Source organism: Orbicella faveolata, unplaced genomic scaffold (assembly GCF_042242905.1).
Source record: "Orbicella faveolata isolate gen_17 unplaced genomic scaffold, um_ofav_v1 contig_26, whole genome shotgun sequence".
NCBI classification, from domain to species: domain Eukaryota; kingdom Metazoa; phylum Cnidaria; class Anthozoa; order Scleractinia; family Merulinidae; genus Orbicella; species Orbicella faveolata.
In genome coordinates, this window is record NW_028301554.1 from 14,329,935 (window position 1) to 14,346,184 (window position 16,250).

The 16,250-nt window shown below is 37.1% G+C and overlaps 2 protein-coding genes across 3 annotated transcripts; both read left to right on the forward strand.

Moving 5' to 3' along the window:
• The first annotated feature begins 1,922 nt into the window (after positions 1 to 1,922).
• Positions 1,923 to 3,921, forward strand: LOC110043963 (uncharacterized). Of its 2 annotated transcripts, XM_020749468.2 has the most exons (3): positions 1,925 to 2,190; positions 2,740 to 2,877; positions 3,666 to 3,921. In XM_020749468.2, exons 1-3 carry the CDS (start codon positions 1,987 to 1,989, stop codon positions 3,783 to 3,785), a joined length of 462 nt encoding a protein of 153 aa, XP_020605127.2. In that variant the 5' UTR covers positions 1,925 to 1,986; the 3' UTR covers positions 3,786 to 3,921. The 2 variants fall into 2 exon arrangements, with proteins under 2 accessions (XP_089152497.1, XP_020605127.2); XM_089296371.1 differs by lacking the exon at positions 3,666 to 3,921 and having other exon boundaries at positions 1,923 to 2,190; positions 2,740 to 3,156.
• Positions 3,922 to 6,438: 2,517 nt separating this feature from the next.
• LOC110043955 (tetraspanin-36-like) lies at positions 6,439 to 16,232 on the forward strand. Its single transcript, XM_020749460.2, has 7 exons — positions 6,439 to 6,536; positions 8,757 to 8,948; positions 11,925 to 11,999; positions 12,515 to 12,613; positions 13,808 to 13,942; positions 14,688 to 14,771; positions 15,119 to 16,232. The coding sequence occupies exons 1-7, from the start codon at positions 6,489 to 6,491 to the stop codon at positions 15,203 to 15,205; spliced, it is 720 nt and encodes a 239-aa protein (XP_020605119.1). The 5' UTR covers positions 6,439 to 6,488; the 3' UTR covers positions 15,206 to 16,232.
• Positions 16,233 to 16,250: the final 18 nt, after the last annotated feature.

Here is a 16,250-nt window from a genome sequence, read left to right on the forward strand (position 1 = left end):
AAACCAAAATTAAAACCGTTTTTCGTGTCGTGAGCAATTTCTGGACCACTCTTATAACTTTATATTTCACAACAAACTTATTGAAACAAGCTTTGCCTATGATCTAATGATAACTTAAAATAATTGTGATGCAAAGACAAAAGACAGTGGACAGTGGGGGCGAATGAAATTTACCCCAATGTTGAACAAATACAACAAGGATACTACTTTTCCTCTAGGTAAATAAATATCCGGCAAGACATCTAGCGAAGCAACAAAGAACGATCAATCTGACCAAATTTTACGAAATATTTTGTTGATTCTCTTTTGTTAAGTTAACTTTTATGCTTTCCAAAATCAGAGAAATTGGACAGTTAATGTTGAAATTTGCAGATTAGTTTTCTTGCAAAGTCGCAGCTGCCTTGGGTCGGGAACAACTGACTGAGAAAGTCAACAAATATTTGTTGCAAATACTTTGGTAATGAGTTCAATCATGTTCTTCTTAGGCACTTAGAGACTAAAAAAATTAAACTCGGAATATGAATTTTTACCTTATCAACTTCACTGTGATAACAAACTACAGGAAATACGAAGAGTTATGGAACTGCGAGTATAATTCAACTAAACCTTAGAAATTTGAATTGTACTCTCAGTTATGCAACACATTTATTTTTAGAAAAAAAAACTCATGAGACCTCTTCCTCTGGTATCTTTGTCCCTTTTCTTGACACTTCTCTAATTCAGACCACAAAACTGATTCCTCAATGTTCAGTTTCATAACTGACCCAAAATCAGTCCTCCGAGGTACATCTCGGATACAAGATCTTAGCGACAGATATCTTTTTGTGTAAACTTTTGGAAGTTAATATCACCCCTCATGCTTGTGATGTTTAATTATAGAAAAACAAATAATGTTAAAACCAGGATGTCAGAGAACAAAACATGACTTATTTAGGAAAAACTGGTCAAATCCTAAGCCCAATTTAATAACAAAAGGATCACAAACCCATAAATGCTTCTCGTACTCCATTTGTGAAAGATGTCGAGCGCTGCCCTTCAGCTGAGTTATGTACAACTGAGATGTAGTAAAACGTTCCTAATGGAGGATTAAAAACACTCTCTGTGAAAGCCTCACTTTCTTTATTTCATAGTGGTGTGATGTCTAACGACTTTACCGACGAAATCAAATGCAGAAGCAGATGTAAATAGCTCATTGATGCATTATAATCAGAACATCTTCAATCTTCCTTTAGTTAAAATTCAATTTGAATAAGAAATTTTCATCACCCTGTTTACGTAAACAGTTTTTGGAAGAAGGTTTAACTTATGTCTAAATCGCCCCTTCTAAAGTTTTTGCTGTAGTTGTTACAGCTTTCTACAATTACGGCAACTTTTTTTAAAATTTGACATAGATTTCCGAATTTTGAAGCCATTAGATTACACCTTAACGGTTGCTAAATGAGTCAAAACCTCTTATCCAACTGAGGTAGAACAGAAAGTTTTTTTCAGAGAGGATCAGTTTGAAAAACACGTAACCTCTGAGAAGACATTTCTCTTTTTCCTTCAAGAGGAGGATGGAAAGTAGTATTCGACACGAAAAAAAATGAAAAAGAAAAAATTCCAAATTTCTATTCCCGAAGCATGATTTGTGAAATAAGTTCGGTAATTTGTTCACGACACGTTAATGACACAAGTCAAAAAAGAAATCTGATTTGCACGAAGTTATGTTAACAAAATGCGGTAACATAACAAAAGATTGTCTGGGGGCTACAACATATTGACATTGCAGTTTTAACATAGCAAAAGAGATATATGTATTACCGGTTTCTCGATAAACATGCTTAAAGTCGACAAAGTAGTTTTAAAGCTGTTTAAATACTTCTTGGGAGCTTTTCTCCCCGGTTGGTGTCACGAGGCGTGCCCGGCGTTCCCCGTGCTCTATATAAACGAGCGCGCTTATTTCTTTTCACATCGTGTTTTCTAAAAGCACAGATAAGAGGCGTCAACATGAAGACAATACTAGCTTTGCTGTTTGTCGCTGCGGTGGCCGCGTATACCCAGGCGCAGGAGTTGGAATACCATCCCCAAGCCATCATGCATTATCTGGAGATGGAAGATCGTGAAATGGCAAGCAAGGTTCGCAGTGTTCTCAAAATGAACGACGCGGAGCCCAAACCCACCGTACCCGCCACTGGAATGCCACCGAAATTCGTAAGTAGTCGTAAATTTTAACAATTAGACAATATAATTTTAACAAATGGTACGACTGGCTAGCTTTCAGCGTTGTCGTCGCCTAAAATACTTATCTTTCGGAATGCCACCCAAAGTCGAAGGTAGTCAACTGAAATTTTCTTGAGATAAGTGAAGTTTTTGGGTTACCCTCTCCCAGTAATAACCTGCAAATTAGTCCTCCGATAAAGCCGGAACATAATGGAAAAAGTCAAAAACCTGACAAAATGAAACGTTTGATATCATCTATGTTTAAGGCAAAAAATCCCAAAGTTTGTAAATTTTTCACTTTCGAAATTTTGATTCTGTTTCTCGAATTTTATTTCATAAACGGAAACATTTTATTTAAATTGTTTCATTTGCAGTGCTATTCTCCCGCATTTTCTGGTCCATTTGTTTTTCCACACAGCATTTCCCTTTTGCTGATAGAAGTTATTACCCTGGTATCTGAATTGATCGGATCGAAGCTAGCGAAGTCTAAAAAGGAAAGTTGCCAAAAACTGAAGGGTTTGTTTCTGAATTTTTCAACAGAAAATCTGCATAGGATTGGCCGTCATATGTCACAAGACAGCTAAAGACGATGCTTGCCGGCATCTAAAGTGCATCGAATTAACTAGCAAGTGTTTTGCGAAGGCTGGTCTGACGATCGAGGACCTACCCGAGAATATGGTAAGCACTGTACTATACACAATTCCACCTGGGCTGTTACTCTGTTCTGGTGTAGGAACTTGTGTGTCTCTGAGATATTTAGAGTTCTGCCAGCAGGGACTTATGCCCCTGGCAGGTTCCAACAAGCCGGACAGGTCTGGGGTAGGGGGTGCGGGGAGAGGCCAGACGAAAGACCAGACGAAAGACAACCCCAATCCCTGCAGGTTGAGATTAGGGCTAACTACCCCACCCTGTCAGCCGTTGTCGGACTTTCGACGTTGCGACGATTTTACAAACTAAAACAGTCTACAGAGAGAGGTTGTATCTATTACGGTAGACTACGTGTAACACAACATTAGACAAATAAGGTGACATCCATTTTACAAATGTACATTATTATCGTCCACAATAATGAATTTAGCCCTAAGATTTGTGGAATTTTTGCTATATGCGACTAAGTTTTCGTGTCTGTTTTCCGTATATTGTGGAGGCCTCCTTGAAAAGTCATTAATATTTTCATATAGTGTGCGGGGATTTCGCTGGGCTTTTTTGGACTTTCTGTGATGGAGTGATGTGCCTGAGAAGAGTTTTGACTGTAACGTTTCGTAAAACATCATATTAGTACGAAAAAGTGGAATATTACTCAATGGCCTCTATACGTATTGTTCCTGTCCAATTTAGCAAAGAGCGGAATCGTCCTGTTTTAATATTTTTCTTTTCTGTTTGTTATCTATTTTTTTGTTCCTCTAGCAATTTACTTTATGCGGAATGTAACCTGTTTCTTTCCTTTTGTTCTTTTTTCATTTCAGAAAAAATGTCTGCCGATCATCCCTTGTTGCTTGGTGCGTAGCGGGTCATGCGAGGAGAAGCTGTGTTGCTTCGTGAGGTATGGAGAATGCTTGAAGGAACTTGGAGACAAGGAAGAGTAACTTTCTCCACTGACCCTAAAACCGAAAAAAAAAAAACCGTGATAGAGCCTGCACGATAACCGACAGTAGTTTTGTATCGATATCAAGTTGTCATGAGTGAACAAATGTTGCATTAAAAGAGCCTGATTGTTATAAACCTGTGTTTTGCGTTGATTTTCCTGCAATATTTCACATAAAGTGGAAAGGTCGTGGTTACTTCTGGAATTTGTTTCAGCGAAGCGAAGAAATGCGCATTTGATATACAGAACATGAAAACATCAAACATCAAAAAAATCCTACACATCGATGCCTTTTTCACCCCTCCCCACTTCCATTATAAGCCCATGGACTTGGATTTTTGGTTGTGATAGTTGAGGTATAAATGAAAGCTATTTCTTTCGATTATTGTAAGTCACCATTAGCTTTACCTTGCATATTACTCTCGTACGCAACGGGAATTTTTCAGAAGCAAACTCCCAATTCTGTTCCTGATGTATAATAGGCGTCAATATAACAAGCGCTCATATTGGTTTAAACAACATCCTTTATGAGAGTACAAAGCACAGAGCTTATAACTCTTGTGATCGAATTCGCGCCATCCACAGCCGATTTTGTACGAGTGAAGTGTGAAGCAAATTTCATTACAGAAGTAAACTGAGCTTTCTTATAAAACAGGTTAAACAAAAATGGCTTTAACGTGCTATGTTCTGTTATGAAACACTCAAGGAAGTGACAAGAGCACACTTTCTTGCTCTGGTAACTCGTAACACGCTTGTAACTTCAGCTCTGGTAACTTGTTACACTGGTTGCATTTAAAGGGTCTTGGTGCATCGCCATGTTCTTTTGTATGCTGGTTAAGACGACCAAACCCGCGACAAGAATGTTTTTCGAGTGCTGACATCTCATAGAAACTCAGCGCGCAACCACTGCATTTGAACTTTCGTTCAGGTCTGTGTTTAGAGACATGTTTCGTTTTGGATAAGAGGTCGCTGAAGCCTTCACCGCAAGTTGAGCACTTGAAAGGCATTTCCAGACTCGTCGAATGGGAAAGAAAGCGCTTTCGGAGTAGTTTGGCGCTTTTGAAACTCTCGTGACACTGACTCCAGAGGTATCCTTTGTCTCCAATCTGTTAAGATGTTTTTTAATTGGTTTGAGGCTCCACAAAACTGATGCGGTCTGACGACTGGTCCCTATCATCAGCTGCAGAAACAGGATTGGCCTGTATTGTTTCCATGACAATCTGGTCAGGTTATGAAAAACGTTGTGCAATGCGCAACTGCGTTGCTTACTCGGTAAAGCCGGAGGATGGTCCCCAAAAAATCGAGCTCCCAAAAATGTGCTATGTAAGAGAAGTAGCCAACAATAAAACATACAAAATTGACAAACATGACAAACAATCTTGAATCCAACTGGTCGAGACTGGTTTATATCTAAACCAATCTGGTGAATCGTATCAATAACAAATTCAAGGTTAGCAAGCCTGTGGCAGACATTTTTATTCAGTGATATACCTTGAGCAGAGCAATAAAACTTGATGTCTCTTATGCACGTGGGACCGAAACTATATCCATTGTTATGGCTTCGATCAGAAGAAAGCAGCACTGAATAAATACCCAGAAGTCCCTTCGTGTCAATCGAATCTATTTTGTTGAAGATATTTTTTAGTTATACAGTATTTCCTTTTTAACTATACAATATTTCCTGCCAGTCGCTTAAAAATTAAAAAAATCTAACTTTATAAAGCTCATAGTGAATACAAAATGCCGATTAACCCATATCAATGAAAGCTAAAAACAAAAAGGCTAACGGTACGGTACTGAAGAAAGAACAGGGCTGCCATGAAAACGGATTGGGACGAGATGAGGGTGCGGTCAACGTATTCGCCTGATCTTGGACTCTTACCCCAAGAGAAAAGGCTAAAGGCCGACTGCAAGCAGTCTACTTATTTGGTAATGTTTCAGCAAATTGCTGTTTGACGGAAGGTATTTTTAAATGTTATCGTTGACAAAAAGAAAGCAAACCCTTCGTGCGAAGGACCTTAGTTTACTTCTTAGACTTCTTGTGTTCCAGCCAGGTTTCGGCTCTGCCCCGAGGCCCAAACCCTACCGCTATCCCGCTATCCGAGAGATATTCCCAGTTTTCAAAACGGCGCTCGTTGCAAAAATATTAGGCTCGATTTCCACCGCTCTCTCGTGTCCGGTATACGTTCCTCCCCGCGGGAGAGGAGCGCGGGCTCCTTTCCTGAACAGCGGCTGGTAATCGAGCCTACAAAAATATTTAAAGGATAATAAACACGAAAATATGCTCGGATATTTGTCCTTGGACATTATCTGTTTCTAATTCCTCGAAGTTCATAGTGTTCCTCGAGCTACACTCTCGGAAACCTGTTCGGTTCTCGGACTGAGGTAATGTCCGTGGACAAATATCCGAGCATATCTTTATATATACTGCTCCAGCATGAAAAGGGTACGCCTTTCGACCGGAAATTGCCGTGCTAGTATAATTCATGCATTATAGGGAGAATCATGACTGTATGTCTAAAATAAGAACTTACTAAGAAGTTGAAGTGGTTTAAAATAGCAGTTTTTCTGAGTGATGATAATGAAATTTGGAATGCAACTGATGATCTCGTGACTGTCTGTTTCTGAACATGACGTCATTGAAATTGCCCTCGATGCTATGTAACTTGATCCGACAACGTTTGATTTTCTCATTCTTACTAACATGGGTTTCGCAAAAGCGGTCTTGTTTATCTTCAACTTCATTTATTTGGTGAGTAACTCCAAAAATATTTTGTCAAAGGCTCGCATTGTAGCTTGAGTTTGTCTACAGTGCTCAATAGTAAGTAAGCTAAGCTTGCGTAAATTGATCGATTATGCTTTGTGCAGTTTTCTCGGAAACGAAGGAAGGAAGCTGAAATCATGCAGAATATTTCGATTTGGCAAGGGTTATTTTACAAATGCACTTTACCAAAATGTACCCAATTATATTTCTTAATGAAATTTTTTTATAGCCATTAAGTAAGTCGGGGAAGTGAAGTATAAAACTACCAGGTTAGATTCCTTTGTGTTCAACCATTTCACGGACCATGACCAGCTGCAAATATCGACAAAGCTAGGTAGGCTTTTAAGTTTGTAAGGAAAGCAACCTCACGCAATATTATTATACGGCTAACCTCGCCTCATTTATTTGTGTAAGAAGGCCTTAAGCAGAGCCTTCAAGTTGATTTGTCGCTAAAGATTGAAATTTTGAACGGATTACTGTAGTCCTCCATTTTGACAACGTGTGCTCGCGGGAAGGGGGGGGGGGGGGGGGGAGAGTACTCCCTTATATGGGCTATATAGGTATATGCGGCCCCAAAAGGAAGGGGTTTTCAGCCGTTTTGGTCATAAATAGGGTATCGATTTTGGCCATTTTGGTCTTAAATAGGGTATGGTTATAGCACTCTAGTCTCCAATTGGGTATTTTTCTTAGAAGAAGCTGCTTTTTCATCATTATCAATAAGACCATCAACAAAAGCCCTTCATAACTTATGTTTAGGGCAACTGTGCGAGGGGCAACGGTCATAAATAGGGTATCAATTGTGAGTGGACAAATATGAAGTAGCAATCTACACCGCAAATCAAAAATTTTAAATGCATGAGATATAATTGATGATTTCCTTCAAGCTAAGCGCAACAGTAAAAGAAACATTTATTTTAATACATTAATTTAAATGACACATGGTTGACTTCAATGTATCACAATTTAATGAAAATTATTTAAATTCTGCTTTGAGATATTTTTATTTAATTAAATGCTGTAAAGGAAATGTCTTGAGGAAATGTTTGTTGTACACACATGTAGCATTTTCTTTAATTTGCCTTGTGACCTTAATCGTAATCTCTCCATTTAGTTTGTACGTATGTATGTAATATGCAGTCTTAATCCTTTTTCAACTAAAATTGCCAAAAGTCTATTTTGTTAAACAGCTCCAATATTTTGTGTTGCAAGGAATAACTTTTTCCAGAAATTTTGTTCTTTTTTTCTGATTGCTGTAAATGCAGCCTGGAAGTGCTCATAAGAAAATCCTCGTGGGTCAAAATGTAGTCACTGCATTGAAATGACCATCCATATTGCACAAATAGAGCACTGGGACCTCAATTATTTTTATCTCACTTTTGTAATGTCAGACTGTAAGAAATTTTTAAATTAAAACTCCTTCCTTTTCCAAGTAATCATCTTAAGACCAAGGCATACATGTAAAATTAATATACAGCAATTTGCCGTGTCACTTTCTAGGTTGCAAAACTAAGCTTATGTAAGTTAAATATGTTGCTTGCCATGCCCCAAATCCAATGAAGCTTTAGTTTACACAGCTTTTAGTTTTAAAACACATGTTACTATCTTTTTGTGTGCACGTTTATGTATTGAATTTTGCCACCTCTCAGTCCAAAAAAATGCAAAGGAAAAAAGAACTTGGTAATATCAAGCCATCTTGACCTCATGCTTAGTCAATGAATATATGTCACTGAACTAGCGTGAGTCCGTATTGAAGAAATATTGGTTGTTTTTTGCAGGTTTATGGACCAAGCCGCAGGCCAGGTCCATAAACTGACTAGACTTACTAAAAAAGAATGAGACCGATATTCTCCAATACAGGCTGAACAAGCAAGATAAAAAAGTACTTATTATAATGGCTCTTTTTAATGTGCTAATGAATAAATTTGTCTCCTAATTTAAGTTTCTCACATCGCTTTTCTGAATGTTCAACTGACTGTTCATTTTGTGCTATTATTTGAAAAAGTGATCCGCTGAAATTGCTTTGTGAGCGGTCCACCTTTGCAGTCTGTATTACAAAATTCCAACCACTAAGAGAACCAATCAGTATTGTCCTTTTAATCACTGACCAGTTCAGCCATGCATACATTCTAGCAGTCTTCTGTCTAGGATTAACTAAAATTGTATGCATTAAGCTATGTAAAATTCTAAAAACACGTTGATCTCTTTAAGGGTGTTGCTGCAGCTATCATTTTTGTGGCAGTATGGTTTATCAAGAGATACAGTGACATCACCAAGATTACAACAGATGAATACACACTGGTACCCTGTGGAATTTTGGTTGGAGTGGGAGTCCTGATCTTTATTACTGCTTTGTTTGGATGCTGTGGAACATGTAGTGACAACAAATGCTGCCTTTCAACAGTAAGTTTCAAATTCAACTACCATATCTCTGTTAGTATCAATCTTTAATTTGGGTTTCAACAAAGCACTGACCCCCTATTGACCCCCTACTGACCCCCCTACTGACCCCCTATAAAATCAATGGGAAAATGAAAATTATAAAAGCCCAGAACTATCAATGGGACCAATTCAAGTTCATCAATAAATTTAGCTTACCTGAAACTTCCAAGATGGCGGACGCATTGCAGATTTCTGACTCCTTTCTCATTTGATGGAAGGATTTGCCACGGAAAATCGAGCACAGAATAAGTTGGAATATCATCAAGTATGATATTTGTATCCATTAGAAAATTAAGCAACGAAAATAACGAGGAAATTCTGGCAAATTAACACACACGTAACTAACCGTAAGCGACACGCACATGGTTACATCAACCTACTTGCACAAAGAAAGCTATCTAGTAAGAAATTCTTCCGGTTGAGGTTTACGCACGTGTTCGTGTCGCTTGCATGAGCAGTCCATCACAAGCCTTTTGTGAGCCTGCTCATTTGTCAGCGTTTCTCTTTGCCTCATTTTCTAATGTGTACAAAAACAATATTTGTTGATATTCAAGCTTACTCTGTGCTCGATTTTCCATCAACAAAACCTCCACTGAAGAGTCAAAGGGCTTTCATTTTCTCATTGATTTTATAGGGGGTCAGTTGACCGGGGGTCAGTACTTTGTCGAAACCCCTTTAATTTTGGGTTTGAACTTTGATGCTCTCAAGAGTGAAATTTTCAATGTTATACATGTATTTTAAGTTTGACTCTTGAGAGTATCAGAGTTTAAACCCAAAATTAAAGCTTTAATGATGGTAATAATTACCATTATATAAATTAGTTTCACACTACGCATTAATGAACAAACATTAAATTAACTTTTTCGTTTGGGAGCCAGCTGGCAAGTAATGGAAAAATTTTGGTCGCCAACTTATGTTATATATAACTCACACAAGAACATGATTTTATACATTACTTTGCATGCAAGAAAAGTCACAATTGAAGAGCGAAAACAGTTAGAAACAACATGAGTAACACTAAGTTATAAAGTTACCGTTGTTCTCAGGTGATATGTCTCTGGTCCGAAGGTGATGGTTCTCTCCATAGTCATTTTAAATGAAGCAAAGCATAAAATGTTTTAAGTCCGTGGTTTTCATTGTGAGACAAACAGGAGTCCTTGCGTATTTGCGTATTTTATTCAACAACTGATGAAGGATTCAAAGTTTGGATTAACCTTTTGGCTGAATCTTCATTCCCCGCACATGCACGTAATTCCTTCAACTGATTGGTATCTGCCGCCATTTTCGCAGCAAATGAAAAGCACATGGTGTTAAAGGGCTGCGATCCCAGTTTCAGAAGAAGCCACTGAAACAATATGGTGCACCGTGAACGCAGTATCGACGTGTCGAAACACGTTCAATTTTTTCGATTATCTTGTAATATTCAGACATTATTTTAGTGGGGATGGAAAGGTGAGTTGTATACTAGCTACCATATCTGATTGATTTCCTAATATAAAGATTTAAAAACAAAAGTTGTGTTGTGGTTTTCTTTAGTTATCGGACAAAACGCGAGTCGCCAGCTGGTGACTAGTTCTGAAAATTTAGTCGCCAGTGCTCAATTTTTGGTTGCATTGGCAACCAGTGAGTCGCAATTTCGAGCCCTGAACCCACAAAAGTGTGGTTCTTGAGAGATTTCAATTCCAAAGATCAAGTAAAAAGGAAGTAAACACTAATTTTATTGGGTTAGTTCCATGAGGGGCAACATGGGGCATCTTGCCCGCTCAGGATTACCCACTCTTCCTCACAGTCATTGTTGTCATATTATAAATCCCTTTATTGACCAAGCTTATATGGTCAAGAATGTACATGTACACTTTGTTACTGGTCCCAGGGGAAAATAGGTAGTTTTGTTTTCCCAAGAGTCTTGATGTTTCCCAAGACAAAGCTGAGGGAAACACTGAAATACGAGGGATAACAGAACTAACTGTTTCCCAAGGGACCAGTAATGAAATGTTTTGTTGAATATACAGCTGTAGTTAGGTGCAAAGGCAAGGAGAAGTCAAAGTAGTCTCTGGTTAATGGGAGAGCGGGTGACATATGTACAATTGCTTATAATTGTCACCTGCTGGGTGACATTTAGATTTAGCCATTGTCATGTGGCCATAAATCAACCAATAACAGCATGCGTTAAATTCAAGTAAACTCCAACTAATGTATATAACAATGTTGGATATTGCCCCCATTCTTGGCAAATATCTAGCCATTTTGACCTCGTGCTTGGTCAATAACCCATGTTTGTAGGATTTGATATTTAAAAACAGTATCATGTGAGGGGCACCCAACAGATCGTTTCGGTAAATAATTATTATCTGTTTGGAAGGCCTTTAATCCCCTCTGATTTTCTGAAGAGAATTGTCACCTCGAACTTTTGTGATATGAGAAATGTCTGTTGTTTTTGGATTGTAAAAAATGTTGTTTTGGGTACTGAAAAAAGGTCAGCTATTATTTTCGGAAAGGTGATAAGACCTAAGGTTTTCGGTGAATGGCCAAAAAAGCCCTAATAAATTTGATAATACTCAAGTTCTCCTAGAATAACCGAACAGATAAAATATTTTAGGGCACCTAAAATTAACCTACAGAGTTTTAAAAGTACTCCAGATAGCCTAAAACAGCGTTTAAAAGCATTGTATTGTGCGGTAGCTTTCATGTGAGTGGTCACACATTAGTAAGAGTTTCTTCACTGTCTTAGGAGTTTATAAATTGCTCCGTACAGTGTATTAACAGTTCTATATGAAAGTACTTCACAACAGCTTTCAGTTGTGTGTGATAGTTTTAATCTGATTGCAATCTATGTACACTATTCTTTTTAATGATCAATATTGGAAATAGATAATTGAGACTGAATTTGAAAATGTCAGTTCCAAATAATTCATTCATTTGCTTTTATTTTTTTAGTTCTTTGTACTGTTGCTCATTGTATTTACATTGGAGGTTACAGTTGGGGTTCTGGGCTTTGTCTACAAAGATAAGGTACAATTTGTTTGAATTTTTTATACTCTTCTTAAGGCCTATTTTACAACTTGTCTTGAAACTTGCATGCAGAGCTGCTAGACCCCAAGACTTGTAACTGATCATCCGTAATGTTTTTCCTTGCAATGTGCATTTCAAGAAAATATCCATGCTCACCCCACAGAAGGGATTGGAATTTCCTGGGAGGGCAGGGAGGGGGGGTTCTCTAAGACCAAAACATTTAAAGAAATGTATCAAGCTTAATTGGAATTTCCAGAGGGATGGGTGGGGGCTTTGGAAAAAAATCACTTCCATGGGTAGGTATCTACACAATGTATGTGTTGTGCTAAAAAAATCCATACTTGTACCATAAAGAATTTTTTAACTAACATGTTTTGTAATGGTATAGATAATCGACTGCCATAATGAATTCAAGTATGGCATTTGCTTTGATCAGAGTACCAAATTGTAAATAATTTTGTTTCTGGCTTTCAAAGCACCTGATTTCTCACTGTTTGTGTGTCTTATCCTGACAGGCTCGAGGATTTGTAAACGATGGTTTTGTTGATGCCATAAAGAAGTATGATGATAAACATTCAACCTTGGATAAAGCTATAGATGATCTCCAGAAAGATGTTAGTGTGTTTACTTTGTGCCCCTAAAATTTAACAACAACTATGACCTGCCAATTTCCGTCCTGCAAGTTTTTCAACTTTAGGGTTAAGACCTTGACTCTTTCAGACTACATGCTTTTCCCATCAAAGTCTGGAGAAAATCTGGAACTTTGCTTAATGAAAATTCAAAAATAAGCAAACAGCAACACATAACAGTGCTGGCCAGGGGAAATCACTATAAATAGCATTTGTTTCTAACAATGCTAAGACAAGTGAGTCTCATGTACAGATTCAAAAGTTTAAGTTACCTTGTACAGCATTATAACAGCACTACAAGAAAATACTGCTCCATAGCCTTTAAAGTTAGTTCTTGAAAATGAAGACAAAATAGAGTCTAATCTGCTGACATACATGTTGAAGCAGCATAAACACCATAATTTATAGTACAATACTTACTGTGAATAACATAGTTTATAGTACATTTCTTACTGTGAATAACACCACAAAAGATCTACACATTTAACTTTCATTTGAATCATTACATCACACAATTAAGTTTCACCCACTCACACAAAATGTTGAACAATATTATACATGTATGACTTGAAGTTTGACTTTCAAAGTGAAACTGGTTTTAATTAGTTAATCCAGTGCTGTCACAAGTTTTTGATTCATTTTGCTTTTCAGATGTTGCTTTGCCATGGCCTCAGTGGCATTGCAATTCAAGTCCTTCTTTGTCTTTTCCTCATGGCTGATTTAGATAGTCATCCCCTTGAACTTTGGTGTTTGGATATCTGGTCTCAATTAGCATAGAGTTTTACGATTTTATTTCTCCATTTTCTCCTTAGTTTTAGTCTTGATTGAGAAGATATATCAAACTCAAGACAGTTACCACATTTCCAAACACCTCAAAGTTCATCCAAAATACTCTGCTGGAGGTCGTATTTTCAACTCTCTTCTCGGTGTTTGGAAGTGTGGTCAAACACAGTCTTTTGTGTGTGATTTTTTACATGAAAAATGGGATGAGAATTTGAAGGAAGTTTTAAAGCCCTACAACAATCATAGTGTCAGACAAGTTTATATATGATGAAAGATGTGCATGACACTAACTAGCTGTGGAAGCTATAGAAGTTGCATGCAATGACATCTTAAGTACCACCTAGTAAATCCACTGTGAATGGATTGAAGCTAATTTTGTTTCTATGTGTACTGTAGTTGAAGTGTTGTGGCAGTAATCACCCAGCTGATTGGATGGCTTCACCATACTTCAAGAAACATCATTTGCAATATCCTGAATCCTGCTGTGATCCAGGTCAACTGGTTTGCACTCAATTGAACTGTTACAATGAGGTATGTACATACAGGCCTTTAAATCTACCTCACTCTGCAAGCACACGGAGAATGTGCACCTTTTTACTGAAGATTTTCATAACAAATTAAGGTACAGCTGGTCAATATGTACGTGTTGCAAATGTTTCCAAAAAATATTGAAGTTAGAACTTTTGAATTAAAACAATGTTAGTTAAGTCAGCTATTAAACCCATTTTTAAAGAAGTTATTTATACTGATGAAACAGGTAAGATAATATCAACATTGATTTTCTAATTTATACTGGCCTTGTCTTAAACTGGTATTTTTATTGTAATTATTACATTATTATAATGATGTCCTCAAGAGTTAATTAATCCTATTCTACAATTCACTGTCTACTAAAATTTTATTAGAGTAAAAGAAACACACACATACACACCTCACTGGAGCCCAAGACAAAAGACTTTTTCAAAAAATGCTAAATATTATATAACTATACTGTAAAAGTCCTGCAATGACAAGACAGTAGGTAAATACTTAGATCATGTTATGTCAGCATGAAATTAACTTTATATATTGCTTTTTCTATCTCCTCACTTTCCTCTTAAATTGCATGATGCTCAGCCAGTAAAAAGCCGTTTTCTTGTTGTTTAAGAAATAAAAAGTCTTTCTTTTTTACAAATTTGTTTTTAGGACAGTGTAGTATTACAATAATTGTAGACTTACATTTGATTAGAGACTTGTGAATTATAGGGAGGGCGTTTGTCATTCTGTGTATTTTTAGGGCTGCTTGGACAAACTGACTGAAGAGGTTAAGGACAACCTCAGCTATATCCTGGGCACTGCTATTGGACTTGCTGTGCTGCAAGTAAGTGCTAAATATCAACAGTAAATAATTATTATTCTCTTATCAGTTGGGTCAAAGTGTATTTACCAGTCTACATTGCTCCTTTTATAAATGTTGCCTGAATTTCAGGCTTATTTTCAAATTCAGTTATAAGCCATACCTTGAAAGGAAGAGGGGAATTAGAATGAATTCAAAGTTATTTGTTTTGTTTGTTTGTTTGTTTTTTTTTGTCAACAAGGGTATGTCCTTTTTCAATGCATTTTTGGGAGACTGTCTGCTATTTTGCAGGTGGCTGGAGATAAGATTTGACCGATTAATTATATCACACAAACGTTTCTAAAATTTATCTCGTTACATTTTGTTTTCAGCTGCTTGGAATGATTGGAGCATGCTTCTTGATGTGCTGTAGCCATGAGTCTGGTTACCTGAGACTCGAGGGAGGGTTACGAGTCTGATCAGTGCAATCAGACTCGTGTTGATTGAATTAAGTTGGCTGCTCAAGTTAACTGATAGATAAATGTATTTGAGCATTTTTCTTGTTTATTACAGTAGGGGATGTACTTAGTATCCATTCCTGAAAGTTACATGTAAATTATGTAGCTTAAAGGGCCTAGTTTGAATTAATGTGCTTGCACAACTTTAATTGATATTGTAAGGTTCAATGTAGGATTTTAATCAATAGAAATTGTACAGCTCATTACTATGTGCTCCTGGGATGAATCGTGATTTTTTTGTGCGTCTTTATGTTTAAACTCTTGCCTTTGGAATCTTCTTTGTGCCGCCTTTGTCCCTTTGTATGGAATTTTTTGTTAAGAATTTCAAATTTCCCGATGGTCTTCACACAAACATAAAATGCTGTCAAATCCTTCCACAAATGACAGATAATTCCTTTCATGCCTTTACCATAACTTTCACAGTTCCCAGAAGATCAGTGGAAATGATTTCCTCACGGAAACCAACTTTGAAAATTGGACCCTCTATCTAAAAATCAAATCACCGGTCCGCACATGCGCAGAAGTGTGTAACAGGCCCTTTGTAAAATTTATTTAATATTTTAGTAACTGTTAACTAAAAACGCAGGTCTTAAAATTTGAATCCCTAGTTACGATCATTTTGGACTATGAAATTGTTCACACTTTGGCTAATACTAACTCAAATTTCTTGTCAAAAACGTTTTTTGTGAATCAAGATACCGGGACTCTGACTGTGAGTTACTTTAAATTTGACTACGTTCTACAAAGGCATGTTTTGTTGCTAGAATTTTGGGCGGAGTTTAACTGTCCAGTAAAGTAATTACCAGAAAATAGCGTGAACAACCATCTTAAGCATTTCCGTGTGCTTTATACAATAATCAACAGAGTCGTGTTTATATATGCTATTAAATACTGAAAGCAAACTTGGTCTTTGTAAGCATTATTGACGACAAATAGAAATTAGTGTAATTTATTGAAGAATACACAATAAAGGGAAATGTCATGGGGACTTTGCAAGTCTTGGTGA